This window comes from Antennarius striatus, chromosome 17 (genome assembly GCF_040054535.1).
Source record: "Antennarius striatus isolate MH-2024 chromosome 17, ASM4005453v1, whole genome shotgun sequence".
Lineage (NCBI taxonomy): Eukaryota > Metazoa > Chordata > Actinopteri > Lophiiformes > Antennariidae > Antennarius > Antennarius striatus.
In genome coordinates this window covers 17,552,125-17,571,684 of record NC_090792.1, presented here as the reverse complement: position 1 = coordinate 17,571,684, position 19,560 = coordinate 17,552,125, and the positions used below count along the sequence as shown (strand labels likewise).

Below are 19,560 nucleotides of genomic sequence, written 5' to 3'. Positions count from 1 at the left end.
GTTTGTAACACGGTCCGCGTAATTAAAGTCAACACTGACCGACATTTCTTTTTCCGACGCTGCTTTCCCGCTGCAGGATTAGCCGGCACGCCGTCGGCGTTGCCTCATTGGTGACGGTAGGCGAGCGCTCACAACAGATCTCATTACAGGTCGTAATGCACACCTCTCCTCGAGAGCCCCACCCCTGGCAACAAAGGGATGAAGCGAGGAGGCCGCCGCTGCCGCCGGTCTGAAGTGGAGAGCACTTGGCCGGGGGCCGAGTGGTGCGAGCCGTCTGAAGTGGCGGCAGGTGCTGGGGGGGTGCCGGGCGACGGATGAGAAGGATAGATCAGCAGCTCTGCCCGACTCAAAGACGCACTGTTGTCATGAAGTCTGCTGGTTTATTCTCCCCCAAAAAAGTACAAAAATGAGTGTGTCTGCTTCAAATGTAAGCTTCGACTTCAGTGCAACCTTTACGTGGGCATCGATTCGTCCACCGGGTGGCAGCGGAGAGTCGGGAGTTTTCGATTGCGATAAAATTGGCGACGTAGCGAAGGTTTTGATGCATCTAGTTAATCGAATGAAGTAAAAGCAGAGTCGACGTCACACTTGCCGGTCTGCAAGGCCGTTAAAAGCAATTAATTTTTTTTTATCGATTATGGCAACGCTGCCTCTGTTGGTCCCCAGTGGTATTGCTCCAAACGTTACGTGGCGGTTGACCTGGTCCTCTGCTCGGAACTTGAGGTTCTGTTACGTCAATTTCAAGTTTGAGGCCTCGTTTCTGCTGCACGAACAAAATTCCAGTTGCTTCCGTTTCGACCTTCCTGAACTATTTCCCTCTCTCTTTCGCCTTGAACCGTTTCTCCTTCTTCTTACCCAGCGTAATTACACCCTCTGTGAACTTTTTGCTCCAGTAGAGGAACACCAGGAAAAACCAAAGATGCACACACACACACACACACACACACACACACACACACACACACACTTTTTTCTTTCTTTTCTTATGTTACTGCTGTCACTCATATTCAAGGTCTGGCCTTATTTGGCTGAAATATTCTGCAAACCCCTTTTTTTTTAAAAATTGTGTCTGACCTGTAAGGACTGGGAAGCATTTATTTCTGTGACGTGAACACTCTGGATAAAATTTTCACATTGAGTTCAGAATGAATCGAGCATCCAGCTAAACAATCTGCAGCTTGTTTGAGCCCGACTTTGTTGTGATCCTGTTTCATTAAACCTGCTTTCATGTCTGGTTTTATTGGCTGATCTGAAACTGTTGTGGCTTCTCTCCTCTTTGGACTCCCATGTGGAAATGATGATAATCAGGATGCTCTTTTTTTTCTCTGTATGTGTGTGTGTGTGTGTGTGTGTGTGTTTGCTTCTCAAAGGCTTCCCACATGTAAACACTAAGGACAAAACAACTAAAACACACACACACACAGGTTTTGTTTTCCTACATATCAGATCTAGTCCTGCCTGCTCAAACAAGCCAAAGCAAAGAAGATTAGATGTTTATTTCAATCCATGAGGTGTGGGACCCGATATCGACCAATGAGAAGTGAGGAACCAGATACGATGAATCACACGTGGAAGAGGTAACATTTATTTAGGAAATATTAAAGTTAAATTTCCCGCAAATGTGGGAATTCTCTCACGATCGACTCGGATCTTTACTGATGGAACGGCGGTTGACGTTTCGACCACGAAAGTCTCAAGAGACACTGAATGAAAATGGTTTTAATAATGATGCTGATGAGGCCTTCACTGTCGTCTCTGAGCTAACAGCGTTAGCATGGATTCAAGCTGAAGTGGGTGCGTGAGCTTGAACGTGTACATTTTTCCATGGATTAATAAAATCAATCTGATTCACAGCTTCTGATTCCATCTAGTTGAGCCCTAAAGAAGTCACACAGCCTCACGGCGGGGGCCGGAAGTGTTTTCTTTGAGTTCAAGTGACGGGTCAGCAAAGCGAACGGCGTCTCTGGCGTTAAAGCGGCGCGACGAACGTAGAACGAACCGACCCGGAGCTGACTCATGACCACCGCGTCACCACTGGGTTGAAACGGGCCAGTGTACTTCCCGTCACGCTGTTTAGACTAACTGCTATCAGAGGGCACCGCCGCTTAAGGCATGACTCAGGGATTAGGGCCGCGCTGAGTCGCTGTGATAATAAGTGAATTCCTGTGGAGCCACAGAGAGATTCCTTGTCTCCTGACAGCAGATTCCTGTGTCGGAAGAAAGTTCTGTTGGACGTCCTGGATGGCTAAATGTGAAACATTCCAATCGATATATTTTTGGTTTATATGACATTGCAGAAATCTCCACATGCATGGATCACCTTTTTGGGATCCCTCAGGGAAATAAAGCAATAAAATAAAATGCATATGAATAAAGAGTTCAGATCTTAAGAGGATTAAAAGTGATGAAGATGCTTTACAACGCTTATTTGAATACTTATGCTTGGATTTGCATCCACTTTGTGTAACATGAGGTCATCGAAAATCCTGCACCTTCATATAAAACGACGCAGAAGCCGATCCGATCAGAAAAAAAGGAACGTCTTGTCATCTTTCAAAAATAATCACCAATAATGAGAAACTCTCAAAAGACGGATTTAGTTTCTCATTATTTTGAGGAAGTTTTATTGGAATAAACTTTTTTTACTGGTTCTTTTTTTTTTTTAATCCCACTGACAGGAGTGTTTCCATTTGTTTAGGTGACTTGGAGGAAGTGAAACTGTGGAGCACAATAACAAACTGTAAAAAAAAAAATATAAAAATGACGCGTCATCAATAAAATGTGCTTCAGGCATCAAATTAAAAGGAGTCATCATGTCGAATGGCTCCCGGTGGAGTGATATGTCCTGACGCGTGCTATTGTTGTCGATGCAACCAGTCTGCAGCAGCTATTCCATATAATGACGTGTTATTTCTGTCGTAATGACAAACTACTTTTTCCGCCTGCAAATCTGCAAAGCAAGGAGTCACAACAAGCTGTCAAGCAGACGATATTTGCGTTGGATAGTAATTCAAATTTAAATATGTTTGTCGTCTGTTCCGGAAGCCGTTCTGAAATGATTTTAAATCTTCTTTTTTTTTTTTTTGCTCCATCAAACCATCCCTTTCTTCATCCCTGAGGTCTGGTGATGGTGATCCGTCTCCGTCGCAGATGTTTTTGTGTTTGCAAACATGTGTTGCGTGGGGGTGGGGGTGGGGGGCGCGTGTGAACGCGAGAGCTGCCATGTCGGATCCCAGCGAGCCGTCGACGTGGGTTTGAAGAGCCTCTCGCTGCAGCCAGACTGTTTGTTTGTGGTTCTCCGGGCTTTCGCGGTTGTCATAGCAACCTGGTTCAGAGTCGGGCGCTCTGCGGCACTTTAGCAGACGAGCCCCCCCTCGCCAGTTGAATGAAATCTGCTGAGGAGAGAGCTACACACACATGAATATGCATCAGGGCCAGAGGAGAGTAAATATTAGTGAACTGGTCACGGCGGCCGGTGCTGTTACCCAATCCAGACTCACTGCTCTGTCTGCTTGAACTGGAGTGTGAGTGTGTGTGTGTGTGTGTGTGTGTGTGTGTGTGTGTGTGTGTGTGTGTGCACACGCACGGGTCAAAGTGTGTTTTCATGCATCTGCTGATCGCGTGTCTGCCTGCTCGTGTTTGTGCATCAGTATTTTTTTGCAGGTGTGTCTGTTTTTTAGCGTTTTTTAAATTTTTTTTTGGACATGTGTTCTCGCTCCGGGGTGGATTTGCTGGTTCACACACTCTCCCTCATGCTGAAGCAGCAGCCAAGGCGATACATAAATGTAATGGGATAACTGTGCTGAGTCGGCGAATTGAGTGCGTGGTTGGACGGACGCCACACCTGAGAGACCGCCGCACTCCGTCACGGATGCAGGCTTTCCTGGAAATAGAAGGTCGTGCATTCAGAGGATAATCGATTCATCCTCTTCATTATTTTTACAAAAGTCCGAACCCGTTGTGTTCTTTTTCTCCTCTAATGAATATAATCTGCTTTTCTTCCATTGTTTCATATTTATCTTATCATCCTATTGTGAAAATTCAGCTTTGAACTCCCCGATTGGAACGAAAAAGACACGTTGGAAGATGCTAGCGTATTCTTCTATTTTATGGACCAATCGATCAATGGATTAATCAGTTGATCATGGAAATGCAATGTGGACCCATGGGGTCATAAATTTTTGTTTGTTGAGATGTTTTTGAGCTTGTATTTGTTGAAAAAATGTAAAAAATGTACAAAGCTTGAGAAAAAAATGGCATAAAATAAAGGAATCCTCTATCGGCACCAAAATATCAAAATAAATTGATAAATCAATAAAAACTGGATGAATTAGTTAAATGCTGAACTTTGTTCATATTGTCTTCTACACACTGAAACCGAAGCTGCTCAGTATTCTCAAACGAGCTTTAGAGGAAGGAGGTGAGCGAGTGATAAAAGTTGACCTTTGACCTTTTTTTTGAGCACTCTTCCACCCTTATTCGGCTGGCAGGTCCCCAGCTTCCCGTCCATCCTGCGTTGTTTTATTGTGGGCTGCAGAGAGAGGGAGGCAGATATTCCCCGTTAAGGATGAGGATCGGTAAAGGTCAGGTCGCTCCTCTCGGCGGCTGCGGGATGGACGGAGCGGCGCTGCTGCTCACGCGTCGTCGTCGTTTGTGTTTGTGCTGCAGGTTTGAACGTCTCAATTTTTTGTGGAGGTGACTTGTGATCAGGTAGAGTTCATTTTAAAATTTGAAGTTGGGTAGACCTTTTATTTTTGTCTCGTCTCCCTCATTTTGTTCCTCCGTCCGTTTTTGGACCCAAACTCTTTGTTCTCCAGTCTGCCATAATGTTTCTACAATTTTTGCATCATGTGTTTTGCTCTTCCTCCCACTCAGCTGCAGAGAAGGAATTTGTGTCAGGAGTTTCTCTGCTCGCCAGATGCACAGAGACTCAGCGCAGTAGTCTGCAGAGCATCCCATCAGCAGCCCCTCGCCTCCAAACCGAAGGCAGCGGCACCCTGAATGTTAATGTTAACTCCGACGGACTTGAATCGTCAGTTGAGTCATCGCTCGGTTCTGTTGTTCCAAAAATCAGCACAAATTCACTTGATGAATTTTCATGGAACTCTAGAAACTGTCCGATGGTAAAACCTCACGGACAATAGAGAAAACGTGATTAAAAATCAGACAAACATGAAGCTTCACAAGGGTTCAAAAGGGTCGGTTTTTCGTCTTCAATGCTCTCATTCATTCACAAAAACATTTAACTCTGTAAAGATGATTTCCTTGAGGTACCGTCGCAAAGTTGTCCTTCAGAATTCTTCAATCAAACAGATTTGGATGCTACGAGAGGACAGAACCTGTCTGGAAAGTCTTGGTCAGAGAAACAAATTAGAAAAGTTCTTCCTTTTCTTTTGGCAAGTGAGTGTTGGCTTCCTTCTTGCGTAACCCCCCCACACACTAACCCTCCTGGGTGCCATTTGGAATCAGAACATGAGTCAAAGCGGTCAACTGGTCTGGATAGCCGTCTTATCCGTCACGTATCAGAAGGTTATGGGAGAGTCTGAGATGGAGGAAGGTGCTGGAGATGTTAGCCGTTTTCCTGCCATCGCAAACGATCTCCATCCAGCTCGGAGATGTTCTCCCTGGGATTTACGGGAGGTCCGTTATCCCCAACTCATCCAGACTTTAAAATGTCATCACGGCCCTGACTGTGGGTGGTGTTAAGGTTTTTATATCGTGGATTAAACTCTAAAGAACACATTTTTCCCCCCCTTTCTCCTGCTTTGTTGAACATTCAGGAAGACGGGTATTTCTCTAAAGTAATTTGTTGCAATTGATCTTCTTGTTCCTGAGGTTTCATCGGGACACCAGAGGCTACTTTCAGGCTTTGGGAAACTGGGCTCGGCGTTGAAATGCGCCTTCCTGTGTCGGGACGCTTTGCCAGCAGTATCTGCCTTTCCTCTCTCCACCAGAGCCGCCGGCCCGCCTGTGTGCTCGGATATGGCAGAGGATCGCCTTCATGAGCTGGCTTGTTTCACAGAAAGGATTGTACTAATATGGAACTGGCAAAGAAGCAGGAAATATTTTCCTAACGGAGGGTGATTAATGGACTGGGATGGAGGGGAGACTAGGAGCAGACCGAGGGGTGAGGAAAAGAAAAGGAGCCCTATTATTACTTGTGGATTGTTCGGCCTTTTGAGTTGAGTCTTAAAAATCAAATCAACAATTTGAGGTCTTTGTTTGACCTATAAATGTTCAATATCTGATTTTATCTCCCCCCGTTGGCAGGAAGAGTAATTACACCATCGACTTTCTTACCTAGCCTCTAAGCGCCTCGTTTTTCTTTAGCATTGTGATAGAAAAAAAAATTGCAACAAAGGCTAAATATATAAACTAAATAAAGACTTTTTGAAATCTGGATTTTAAATTGTCCGAGAAACAAACCGAGCTCAAGCAACAGCAGCTCGTTTCTCAGCCCGCCCAAACGTAAATGAGCCAAACTAATGTTAGCGGCAGCTCGTCTCGCAGCCCCGCTGAAAGCCCCGAGTCTGTTGGAGATGTTATTAATAAACTGTTATATATGGCGTTATTATTGCCAGGCCTGTTTGTTTTGGAGGCGACACGTCTGGGGATGAATCCGTTCTGGGTAAAAACCCTCATGAACTTCAACTAGAAACTGACAACCGCTGACGAGGATTTTAATGTGAAACACCAACATTTATTATTTAACTTTTCATTCAGTTCTAGCTATGACATGTCTTGATCTCGCAACATAAGATCTGGTCTTAATAAACTCCTCTAGTCTGCTGAAAACTCATCTGGTGTGTGAATAATTCCAAACATGTTTAATATTTACAATATAAAAATCTAATATCTGCAATGAGCTGGTGACTAATTCAGGGGTACCCCACCTCTGTACCACCTCTAACCCATATTTTGGATAAGTGGCTGATGGATATGATCAACTAATGTTGGCTAACGTACGTTTGTTGATTTCGCTTCTAGTTCCTCAGTGATTAGCAAAGCAAACCAATGGAAAACCATTTCCTGTCTTGGCAGAGGTTATAAATCATCAAGATGCCATTCCCTGTTGACTACCTGGTGGATGCAGTCCAACTTTTCTCAACACAAAATGTTATTAACGCAAGTTACTGACCTTGTTTTGCACCATTATTTTGAAATTTTGCATTCGCTCAGTTAAATTTCTCGTTCAGACTCCATTTCAGAATCAGGATTTTAAAACTCCCAGAGCTGGAGGTCATTTTTCACTTTTTGTTTTACATTGTGGGACTTAAATCTGTCAGCGCAGTCAAACCCACTCGTTTGCCTTTACGCTCCTGTTCTGCCTCGGTATGCAGGTCGACTTGGCTTTGGGTAGTTCGCTTGCTGAGCTTTGCATTCAGGGGTTGCCATGGGAAAAGGGTGGCTGTAATGATGCCGGCTGGCATCTTTCCCCAGAATTGATGCAGAGCAGATTCCTCCCTCTCTTGACCCCCCGTTGTTTTTATAGTCCGCCTCAGTTCTGGGAGGCTGAGGGAAGTCAAAGGATTGGAGGGAGGCCCCTCAAAATTTACAGTCCTCCAGTTCCTTCAGCAGACACAAGGCTGTCATGCTTCCACTTTGCCTCTGTTACAAGGCACGCAATGAGGTGGAAGCAGACTGTGTTGAAGCCACAGTAATGGGGGGTAACTTTCACTGGCATCGTGTTGATGGGGAGGAATTTGTTTCAGGCACGTTAACAGCTTCGAGATATTCACAGCACATATCGTGCCAGAGCAAGACTATCATGTAGGGATCGGGATCATACAACACTGCTATGCAAGGGTTTTTAACAGGGGCTCTGCTTACTTTGTTATTATGCAATGCAGACTTCCTTAAATTTTCTCGAGAAAATTCTCTCCGATTGTGACAAATCCAGTCAGACGGCGGGAAACAACTTGTCCTGTAGTTCTTCATTGGTCGATGGCATCACGTTTTTTGTGAGATTATGTCTGGATCAGGTGTCTTAGAGACAACGTTTTAGATTTCTTGTGACTATTTTACAAAATGGAACAAGATGGAGGACCGTGAGAAGTAGAAGAAGGTTTTACGCTTTCACGGTGTTAAGATGAACGAGATCAGGGTCTTTTCAGAAAGGGAACGATCTGTGATGAGTTGTTTCCCCCATTTGGGGACCACTTCCTTGGAAGGTTGCATTTGACGGTCTTCTACAAAACTTTGTGGAAATTGTTTCCGTAGTTTTAAGTAATTCTTGAATTTTATCAACACCCAAAGGGAATGTCTTGTCTTGAATCAAACCCAATGATCAACAGATCAGTTTCCTTTTGATTTATTCCATTAGAGCCTTTCCTAACAAGTCTATTGACTCAAACACACTGGAGCATTGTGTAGTGTATACAGTAGGTGTATCGGGCTTTCTTAGGTATTGGCATGCAAACCTGCTAACGGAAAACATCTGGAGAATCTTAGCTGCCCAACAGGAGCTGGAATGAGGAGTGGCTGCCATGCACCCTTCTGTGAACGCCTCTTTATGAGTTCCCGGGTTAATTCCACCCTGGGCTGAAACACCAGGCACCATGTTTCCACCAGAGAGTCGAGGGAGGACCGGCGGGAGCAGAGCCAGGCGCTTTATGAAAGCCTACACTGTCTTCCTCTGGCCTGCCTTCCACTGCCGGGGAACAAAAGCCACTTAAAAGTCACTGACGGCTGGTTTGGGCACTTCTACGATGAGGTCACTCTTAAATTGGAGTGGCATGAGGTTTATATGGTGATGTATAAAGTGGAGCGTGAAAAAGAGCTGGTTTTTTTAGATGCGTACAGGTTTGTTGGCATGTGGTGGCGGTTCAGGCGAAGGAAAAACCCAAAGATACTGTTGAATATAAGGAGGGAACCCAGATTAAACAGACTTTTATCTCCAAGGGTAAAGCTGACAGGAAAAAAACCAGCGCTGATTTATGTGCAACTGGCAGGCACACGCCCTCTAATAGATAGTGTTCCTCTAAAATTAGTCATGATTTAAGTCAAGCTCCTGCAGGCACTTAGATATTTCAATTAATTCTAATCGATAATACTTTTTAAAGGCTTGGCAAAGACTTTAAGCTGTTGAGGAAAAGCCTGTGGTGTCAGCGGCTATTGTAAATAATGGAAAATTTAATCAAAGGGTTGAGATAAGCGTGTGTGTTTTTAAAAAAAAAAAACAGAACAGGGTGTAATTTTAATGTCAACCCCTTCACACTCTTTTCCCTTTTTTGTCCATGTTCTTGCCGCTAAGATACCCTCAAAGGAAAGAAAAAAAAGAGATATGGCTGAGTCAGCAACTCCAAAATGGCAAAAGCAAGATTTTTCACATTAATTTGCTGATATTCCAATAAAATGTTAGAAAACCAATGGGTAGCAAAACAAAGACACCTCCATAGGTGCAAAGGGAACAAAGGGTTTCTGGGATATGCATTCTTTACTCGAACAGAGGAATGTTGGCTTGTTAAATGCGCTGGAAGGAGGGTCGGATTGGCCGCTGTGGGCTGGGCGACCAGCCTCCTCCTGATAGGAATTAGCAGCTCCTAACACTCTGAGGTTGGCAGCAGCACACAGGCCGGGCTGGTTGCCACCTGCCCCCATCACATGACCTACTGGCCGTGTTACGGTCAACACCCCGGGGCTGTTCAGGTGTAACGGGGCTCTTGGCAAGGCAGCGGAGTTCCTGGTCCACTGGTTACAGATGACGGCATGAAAAAAATTGAATTTTTGGACTTCATTACAAGCGGAGTTGTTTTCCACTGTTACTGTAATTAAAATTAAGTGTACAAAAAAAACTTTGTTGGCCCATCGTCGTGACTTTAACTGTGAAATCGGTTTTGTTCTCTCTTCCTTTGCCTCTGTAGACGTTCGCAGCTTGGTGTAACTCCCACCTGAGGAAAGTCGGCACGCAGATCGAGAACATCGAGGAGGACTTCAGGGATGGACTGAAACTCATGCTGCTGCTGGAGGTCATCTCAGGTGAGTGGCAGCTTTGATCACCTGAACAAAAACTGCTGGCATGAGTAGCGCCGAGTTTTTACTAGTTCTAGGTTGATCAGTTGGTGCGTGAGACTCCTGGTCAAATATAAAACTGATTTATCCTAAAAAGCCAAGTTGTCTGCAGCAGCTGAAGTTAGCACATCTGCAGCTAGCATTACTTGAAAGGCAAACAATGGTGTGTATGATGATGAATGATTAATTAATGATAGTGGTGAACGTTTAATGGGCATCATCATGTAATTTTGTCAGACAAGTTGCTTGAGATGTCTGGCCTGTTGGCACTGTTACCTTAGCATTATTTCTAGCTTAGAATCGGTATGGACAAAGCTTACCACTGGTGAGTGGTTCAGGTCTAGACCAGACCGAGTCCTACATTTCAATCCCTACATATCAAGTCAAAGTCAGCTTTATTGTCAAATGTACCATAAACCACATACAGCACAGATGAACCTGCAGCCCTCTCTGACCCACGGTCAACAGGCAGTACGACACAGGCAGTACGACACGGGCAGTACGACACGGGCAGTACGACACGGGCAGTACGACACGGGCAGTACGACACGGGCAGTACGACAGGCAGAACAGAACAAAGTAAATACAGTATAAGACGAAAAACAAAGGGACTGGAAATCGGGTTCCCCAATCGGTCAAACTATTTCTCGAACATCTCAGACGATATCATGTCGTGCCGAAGCGTTCTGCATCCCAGCGTTTAGCCAGAACCGAGTGATGGACCAATTCTTCTCTCTCTTCAACCTGTCTAGGTGAACGTTTGGCCAAACCGGAGCGAGGAAAGATGAGAGTCCACAAGATTTCCAACGTGAACAAAGCTCTGGGCTTCATCGCCAGCAAAGGCGTGAAGCTGGTGTCCATCGGAGCCGAGGGTGAGTGACGTCACGCCGCTCTTAAAGACGGGAACAAAAGTCGCCTGACCTTCTCTAAATCTCCGTCTGGTATGGATTTTACTCCATTTCCGATGATTACACACTTAATGTGGTCTCTGGCAAAACTCCTCGCGGTCTTGTGTTGCCATGGCGATGTTGCTGTGCAGTCTAAAGAGGTCTGAGTCCGGAGTGGAGCGCCGCGCCGCAGGTTTGTGCTTCGTCATGCGTTTTCCTGACAGCAGATCTTAGGATCGGCGTCCCCCCCTCCCCTCCCCATGCCGGGGACAGAGGCAGCTCGTTGTCAGGGATGCCCGCCCCCCGCCCCTCAGAGGGTAAACAACCCTTTAACCATGTAAACACTCTCCTCCCCTCCGGATACGGATCCGACTCCCTCTTTCACAACAGAACACACCCCTCTGGCTTTTTCTGGAATAAACAACTCCCAACCAGGAACAAGAAAACACATCCGCCGAGGAACATCGTCATACTTTACTTGATTACTCATAAACTACTGCTGATGAACACAATTCCAAATAGTGTGTTCCATGGTCTGATTGTGTTTGAATTCTAGGAACTATTTCCCAGTTTCTTTCCGATTTTAGTCGCAGAGTTTTCTCTCTAGCGAATGAAACTCAGGCGTCATGTTGATGGAAGCGTTTTACACAATAAAAATATACACTTTAGGGCTACGAGCTATTATTCTCTCCAGCCATCAGTCAATCATTGGGAAATAACGATAAAACGGCCGTCACGTCTTCCTGGAGTCACGTCTTTTTGTTATTCGTTTCCTCCAATCAAAGGAGACAAAGAAAAGCAGCGAGCGTTCAGATCTGGAAACCTGTGATTTGTTTATCGTGTCTGTCAATCAACTCATTGTTCCAGCCGTCCTGTTCTTTAATCAACACAACCACAAAATGACAAGCCTGGCTCCATTATTCTTTACATATAAGATGAGTAGCTTTACCTTTTAATAAATAGATATATGCAATATATGGATATATGCAATTTCCTCCGGGATTAATAAAGTATCTATCTAGATTATTCTACAAACTTCTTGAGTTTCACTGTTGGTTCCATGACAAAAGTCACTATTCTAGACCAAACGGAACACTTCTTTTGTGTTACAATCAGCTCCAATACGTGTAATTACATGTCAAAAATGCTCTTTCGACTGATTCTACTATGCTTATTTAAATATAAAATTTTTCATATGGATCTGAATATTTTTTTTGTATCTGATGTCTGATGTGAAAGAGGCCCATCTCCCTGCTAGCTGAGGCTAGCTGGAGCTAGCTGAAGGCTCAGGTTCATCAAAGGGGGGGGGGGGTTCAAATGGATGTAACAGGATTTGAGTCCCACCCCCAGGTCGATCAGTCATGTTCATTAACACTAATCTCGACATGTATCTGCGTGTGTCAACCCAATCAGCTGATTCAATCCGAGCCGTCCTTAACGGTAGTGTTGGGGGGTGGGGGGTGGGGGTTGCCGTGTCGACGCCTGATTGGATTAGAAGGAGAAATGACTGCTGATTGTTGAAGGCGGGCTAACACCGACGCCTTGAAGGGGATTTTCATGACAGACAGCAGAGATAGAACCCGACAGGCGCTTCATTCGCAGCGTCCACCTGCAGATAATTTTAATACTGATGAGGATTTTGAAACTAGGAATACCACCTTGAGTTTAAAACATTACAATAAAAGTGTGTTCTATCGTATCTAAATTTGAATTTTGAACAGCATTTAAAACCATCAACAAATTAGAAACGGACAAAACTCGACATTTTTGCCGATAATTATTTTTTCAAACTGTAGAAGTTACGCGATATGTCTGGTTAATGCTCCAATGAATGTATGTTCTGTAATAAAAGTTAAAACATAAGAAGCAAACTATTTAACAACTTTAATCTCATTGCTGCTTGAAAATCCTACAAAATTAATATGTATAGATTTTTATTTTTTCCGCTCTTTCAGAGATCGTAGATGGCAACGCTAAGATGACCCTGGGAATGATCTGGACCATAATCCTCCGCTTCGCCATCCAAGACATCTCTGTAGAAGGTGTGTGTGTGTGTGTGTGTGCGCGTAAATGTTTCCTCATGCTCCTCATTCACGGAGTGAAAAAAGCTCCTTCTTACTGTCTTCATTTGCAACTGAAAACTCCTTTCACCTTTTGTTGAAGCGTCTCACCCAGACTTGAGCTAATTCGCGTTGATTTGAATTTAAATGTTAGCTTTGACTTTGCTCTAGAGTTGGGAAATACTAGCATGGTGTTCCTCCATTCGGTTTGCACTTATAACACACTTACGACGTGATCCAATCTAAACGTCAGGAGTGATCAGCCCTGATTTGTTCGGCATAGTGTGTTTTTAAAGTATTTACCGTCGGGGATCAACACATTTCCACAGACCTCCTTGAGGCGTATCTCCCATTCACTTCACATCCTCTTAATCCAGCAGTACACGGGGATTAGCTGGGAGTCGGTCAGAGTAAAAGCAATGGAAGAATGATCTGTTCTCCCCGCCTGCAGAGACCTCGGCCAAAGAAGGCCTCCTGCTGTGGTGCCAGAGGAAGACGGCGCCTTACAAGAACGTCAACATCCAGAACTTTCATATCAGGTCAGATAAATGATAAATTACTATTTAACTTTCATGTACATGAAGAGTTCCGTATTATAATGTATAAACCAATAACCACCTGTAATTTACAGAATAAAAACTTGATCTCAAATAACAGTCCTCAGTAAACGTGGTTGTCTGTAGAGTCGGGTGCTGCTGATGCGTTTCCTTCGCTCTCTCACTTGTTAAAAGTCGGCCTAACTCACCCAGTTTTGTGCACGGCTGACTCCGGACATGCCTGAAACCGTTCAGACAAAAAAAATAAAAAAAATCTTCGCTCCACGTCTGAACGGTTCTAAACAGAGGCGGTTTATCAGATGGAGAGACGCAGGGATGTGGGTTTAGTCGGGCTTCGGTCTGCATCACGTGGCATCTCTGCACCTGGTTGAATTATTGAGAAGGAGCCCACTGTGATCCTGAGCTGTGGATGAAAGCTGGGCCCAGAAGAAAGGTGGACAGGAGGTCGTTTCAGGGGAAGGTAGAGGTCGGGCGTTTGATGTGACGGATGAGAGCTCAGCCGGGAGATGAAGGCAGATGAGGAAGAGTACAAAGCTGCATCTCCCCGTGCTGATGTGAGCCAGTGGATAAAATAGGGGTTTCCATAATGTCAGCAGTGGATCTGCTCATCCAGGTACTTCTTAGCATTCATAGATGGAATCTATTGGAATAGCTGGATAGATTTTAATCTGACACATCTGGAACATAATCTGGATTCACGTTCTGATTTTCCTGTCAAACCGATCTTTGCTGCCTTTTCGTTAAACATGCATGGCTCAAGGAAATCTTTTTTTTTTTTCCCTTCTTGCAGCCACTTCTGTTTTGTTTGGAACAGCAGCGCTGTGTGAAAACGAGACCACATCTGTTAAATCAGAGCAGGACCGCTTGCCAAGAAAATTTACTGCGGAAACTTGAAGTGTAAAGCAGCAAAATCCCACGTCTGGTCAGTGTAGGAACGGGACAAATCAGGAGCTGAAGTCCTCTCAACACGTTCCAAAATCTGGAGAGAAAAAAGGCCTCAGTGATTCATATTTGAATCATGATCCTTGGAAATAATTTAGTATTTTCACTCGTCTGCTTATTTTGGCTTCCCAGTCTGCAGCGTTGTCTTGTCTGACGCTATATCTGAATGTCAGTTAAATCGTTTACGGGACTCCTTTTCTGTTCCTTCTCCACATTCTCTTTGTCTCCCCATCACAGCTGGAAGGACGGTTTGGGTTTCTGTGCGCTCATTCATCGACACCGTCCGGAGCTCATCGACTATGGAAAGCTGCGCAAGGTGAGACACGAGCGCGACGGACGTACGGCGGGTTTGGTTTTGATGGCGGCGCGACACCTAACGTCTGTTTGGTCTGCTGTTGACAGGACGACCCCATGACCAACCTGAACACAGCCTTCGACGTGGCGGAGAAATACCTGGACATCCCTAAAATGTTGGACGCAGAAGGTGAGCAGCAAGAGGAAGGGAAGCGGTGAAATGATGCTGAGGATGTGAGGAGTGGCGTTCAGACGGAACTGAGATAACCCTGTTATAACTTGTGATGTCATCGGCGTGAAACGGTGTGAATCTGGTTTCAGTTCTGGTTTAGCTTCACAGCTAAGCAGCATTATCTTAAACAGCTGATGGACACTCCTTACAGCCTGATCTGAATGGTTTTTTTAAACCTCCTTTTAAATTGTAGCTTGTATGCTAAAAGTGTTAGCGTCGTTTGATGAATATAAATGTATATTAACTAAAATATAAACAGTATTTTCTGCACTCTAAGGCGCACCTGAAAGCCTATTATGTTCTCTCAAAACTACAGTGCGCCTTGTAATCCGATGCGCGTTATATATTAAATAAATTATAAAATATATCTATTAAAGGTGCGCCTTATTATCCAGTGCGCCTTATAGTGTGAAAAATGCTGTATATATCTCTTTATGAATAGATAAATGTAAATCTGTGACCGTCTAACATCTGTGTGTTGAATCCTTGGTAGCTTCCTGTTAGCACATCTGAGCCGCGACGCCGGACGTCCCACTCTGGATGTTGTTTCCGTGACGAGCTGAATCCCCGCCCCCCCAGCTCTTCTCCCTGTGTTTTCATTCGTGTGTTTAACAACCCCCTCCCTGACCGACCCGCCTCTCTCCCCCCAACAGACATCGTGGGCACTGCCCGTCCGGACGAGAAGGCGATCATGACCTACGTCTCTAGCTTCTACCACGCCTTCTCCGGCGCCCAGAAGGTATCCTGGTCGCGGCGCCTCCCCCCTCCTCACCTAACTGGTTTCCTTCTCTTTCTGCAGTGCGCACCGCCCCCCCGTAGGGGTCACTCTCCTTCCTTGTGTTTGCATGATTCACGCCTCCACGTGCACGACGGGATGACGGATCGCTCTGTTTTTCCGACGGGAGCAACGAGCGCCGGTGCATCTCCAGTCTACCTCGTTGTTACGGCGCCGCAGGCGGCCTCATTAGGGTTCTGCTAAGTGGAAGCAGAGTGGGAGGTGTGGCGGCGGATAAATGATGGTGATTGCATGCGATAAAACCCATAGCTGCTGATGGGGAGGGGGGGGGGGGGCAAATTAGCCTGAAGTCTAGGCGTTGTGGGGGAGGTGCAGCCGTTCAAACGGGCGTTTTTTTTGCGTTCAGGCTTGACAGCGACGGTTTAAATGGAGGGTGGAAGAATGAACGAAATCAAAAGTGGCAACGCAAACGAGCAGAAAGGCAACGTTTAATTTCAATGAGGAGGCCTGACATGACGATGTTTGTTGTTTGACTTCCTTTGGAGGATAATGGATCATTAGTTTGCTTGTAGAACAGCAGGAACTCCAAGATCGACTGTCAGACCACATCCATTAAGTCTCATTACGACACCACGAATATAAGAAATACTGATTTAAGAACATCCTAAATACAAATAAGTGAATTTATCTGCCATTGCAGTGAGATAATGAACTTGTAAATAAAATTCTTAAAAATAAAGTATGAAATCTAGGCTTTGGAAAAAGTGAGAAATCTCTAAATACAACCGGAAACGAGATGAATCTTTAAAGAGTTGTTGTTATAAAGTTTCTATTAAGCCGTCTTTTTATTTATTTATTTTTTAAAAAGGGGGTAGTTGAGATGTTTGATCCCCCCTCTTAGAATTACAGGAGGATGGAAGGAGGTCAGGAGGTTACATAAGAGCCGGGATCGGCAGCAGAGAGAGCGAGAACGTTTCAACACAGCTGTGTTTGAGGAACTCTGTTTAGAAGCGGAGCGACTGGTGAGGTTTTAAGCTCCAGCTGGACGCCGGTTTGCGTCATAGCGGGAAAAGATGCGGCGGATTTTTCTTTATTTAGCCGTTTGGTTTAGTAATGCGAAGAAAATCCAAAACTGATCATAAGTTAATCCGTTTTACAGTTAAAAGTAAATCTAAAAAAAAATATCTGTTAATATATAAGGTTCCACCTCAACCACTCGCTTCCCACTTTCATCATATTTTACGCCAACATTTGAAGGTCAACCCAACTTGTGTAGACTGGAGAAGACTGGCGCTCCTCTTTGTGGCCTCCTCTTGTGATTGCGCCCCCTGCTGGACCTTTTGTTTCTGCACTCTTCTACTCTTATGCGTTTCTCTCCTCCTCTCTCTTCCTTTTCTCTTCCTCTCTTCCTCTGGGCAGATATCATTAGCACCTTGAGGCCAGATGAGAAGGCCGTCATGACTTATGTGTCGTGTTACTACCACGCCTTCTCAGGCAAGCAGAAGGTGAGACACGAAAACGAAACAAAACTTTTTTTTTTAAGTAGCTTGAAAGTTTTTTTTGTTTTGTTTTTTCTTTAAATTAATTTTTCTTCTGTTGAGGGCTGACTTTTTATTTCAAAGCTACAATCATCAGGAGTAAATGAACAAGCTGTGATCAACTCGAGGCCGTTATCACCGCTATGAGGAGCGTTTTAGCACCTTTCAGCTCATTGTTTTGGTTTTTATCCCATACTTTATCTTGGCCGTTTTATTTCATTTGCTCTCAAAATTCTGCGTCCATCATCAGTAGATGTTTTCGCACATGTCCAGTGACGACAGAAATAACCCGTTAGCCAACAAATCATGGATTTTTCTGATATTTAAAACATGAACCAGCTCTGGAAACACAAACACACGGATGACATGTTATCCGGAGCAGACTTGATGAACTCTTTTCTTTTACGTGCCGTGACTTCATGTGTTTTTCTTGAGGGCGGTTCAACCCTTCCTTATCTGCCGTCTTTCAGCAGATTATCGATCTTCTATTCGCCGCTCAACCTTCCTCCTCTACCAGCACAAAGTTCTTACGCTCTCATTCTGTCAAAGATGCTCCGTATCCAAGATCTCTGCAGAGACTCGTCACAGGATATCCGTTAAGTCTCCTGTACTTAAAATCTCTATTAGGATTCCGTTCTTAATGGAGCTCCAGAACCTCCTGAGGAGAACAGAAGCTGCCGTCTGGCTCTGGGTTTTTACGGCGAAGGAGGAAGGAGAAACAATTACTGCCTGGTTGTGTTTCACACTTCAGATTGAACCCTCCGGGACACCGTCGCTCCCAGATTACTTTTTTTTTTTCTAGGGAAGCTAAACTGAAAATAGCACACTTTATCAATCCGATATGTTCCCTTAAATTAAGACGAGCCCTTTTTAAATGCATACTATCAAATAGCTAAGCAAGGAAATCTGCATATAATTCTATAATTCTGCCTATTTGTGTGGATTTGCATCAAAATGTAGTGGATTCTGTCTCCCATGCTCCCCCAACATCATACAAAGTTTCATGTGAGGCCCTCATGTGGTTTTTATGTAAAATTGCCGATAATCCAACAAATATTGAAACACATGAGTAAGGCCTAATCCTAAATCTGCCATGCCCTTATATTTTCCAAGCGCCCCTCTGTTTTTCGAGTTACCCCCTGAAAAGGTGTTACGAGGAGCGGTGAGAATGAAAAACCTCTTACCTCGGGAACGGGGCCGCCTCTCGTCTGCCCGCCAGGAGATGAGTTACGTTCCGGTTGAGATCATTATCACAGACATTTACTCAGCAGTCCCCCACCCCCCTCAAACACACACACACACACACACACACACACACACACACACACACACACACGCAGATGTTTGGCAGCAGATTCCTTTTTTTTTTTTGCTGGAAATGGGATCAGATTCCTGGTTTGAAAACATTTCTAGTTCTACACAAACCTGTCGCTGCTGCCGTTATCGACTCTCGATTTTAGGACCGAACTGAAGAATAATGGCGGTAAAATTAAAACAAAAAATGAAAATGAATCCATTTTCATTAGAAATAAAATCCAAAACTTGATAGAAGTAGAATCTAAGAACACGTTCTAGACAGATTCCTGTTAACCATCCAGCCCCCCCCCTCGGTGACGTCAGGACAAAGCCATCCGTGAGGAGCCGCTGGCCGTCAGCGTTTGCAGTAAACAGACCCAGCGTGCAAACATTTTGCTCACAGAAGCATGACCTGCACATCCTGGCTCTCCTTTTAAGGCAGCTCGCCTGCTGCTCCTGGAGGAGACCCCGGAGCCGCCTCGGACCGAGCCAAGTCCCCCCCCCACCACCACCACCACCAACCCTCAATGATCTGGTAGACAAAAGACTGAAAGGAGTCGTCTGAGTGGAACTCCATTCTCTTCTGCACTCTCAAATCTCACTGGTTTAAAATCCCCTCGTCTTTAAAAAGCAGATCAATAATTGATCAATAATGCTGAAGTTGATGCCCGGCTGCTGCAGATGGATTTCTATTCTGGCGCTTAAAAACTCAAATTCTGCTGGAAGCACTTCAATTTTTTTTTTTTTTTTTGCATGCTGCTTCAATTTCTGTCTGTGTGTGTTGGTCTCTTGTTTTCCCCGGTTTGTGATCCCAGCAGGTTAAAGTGATGACACGTTGTCATGGTAACGCCGCTTAAACCCAAGCATGGAGGAGTCCAGCGAGGAAGACTGACCGGCCGCGTAAAGGACGAGTGTGTCGGGGCGGTTGTTCTATAAGTTTATCGCTCTCTGTCGCTGTTGGGATTTCCCAAAGATGCCCGGTTGTCATCCTCTTCGTGCCGCCTTTA

The 19,560-nt window shown here is 44.8% G+C and overlaps 1 protein-coding gene across 4 annotated transcripts in view; it reads left to right on the top strand.

The window, feature by feature from the left end:
• The window catches only part of actn1 (actinin, alpha 1), a 39,362-nt gene that overhangs the window by 8,876 nt on the left and 10,926 nt on the right, over positions 1-19,560 (top strand). For 2 of the 4 annotated variants that reach the window (XM_068338966.1, XM_068338964.1), the window contains exons 2-8: positions 9,864-9,978; positions 10,764-10,883; positions 12,854-12,940; positions 13,410-13,497; positions 14,695-14,773; positions 14,860-14,941; positions 17,139-17,224. In XM_068338966.1, the coding sequence (XP_068195067.1) occupies positions 9,864-9,978; positions 10,764-10,883; positions 12,854-12,940; positions 13,410-13,497; positions 14,695-14,773; positions 14,860-14,941; positions 17,139-17,224 (657 nt within the window). Of the gene's footprint in view, positions 1-9,863; positions 9,979-10,763; positions 10,884-12,853; positions 12,941-13,409; positions 13,498-14,694; positions 14,774-14,859; positions 14,942-15,636; positions 15,723-17,138; positions 17,225-19,560 lie in introns of all 4 variants that reach the window. The other 2 variants (XM_068338963.1, XM_068338965.1) reach the window with 1 other exon arrangement.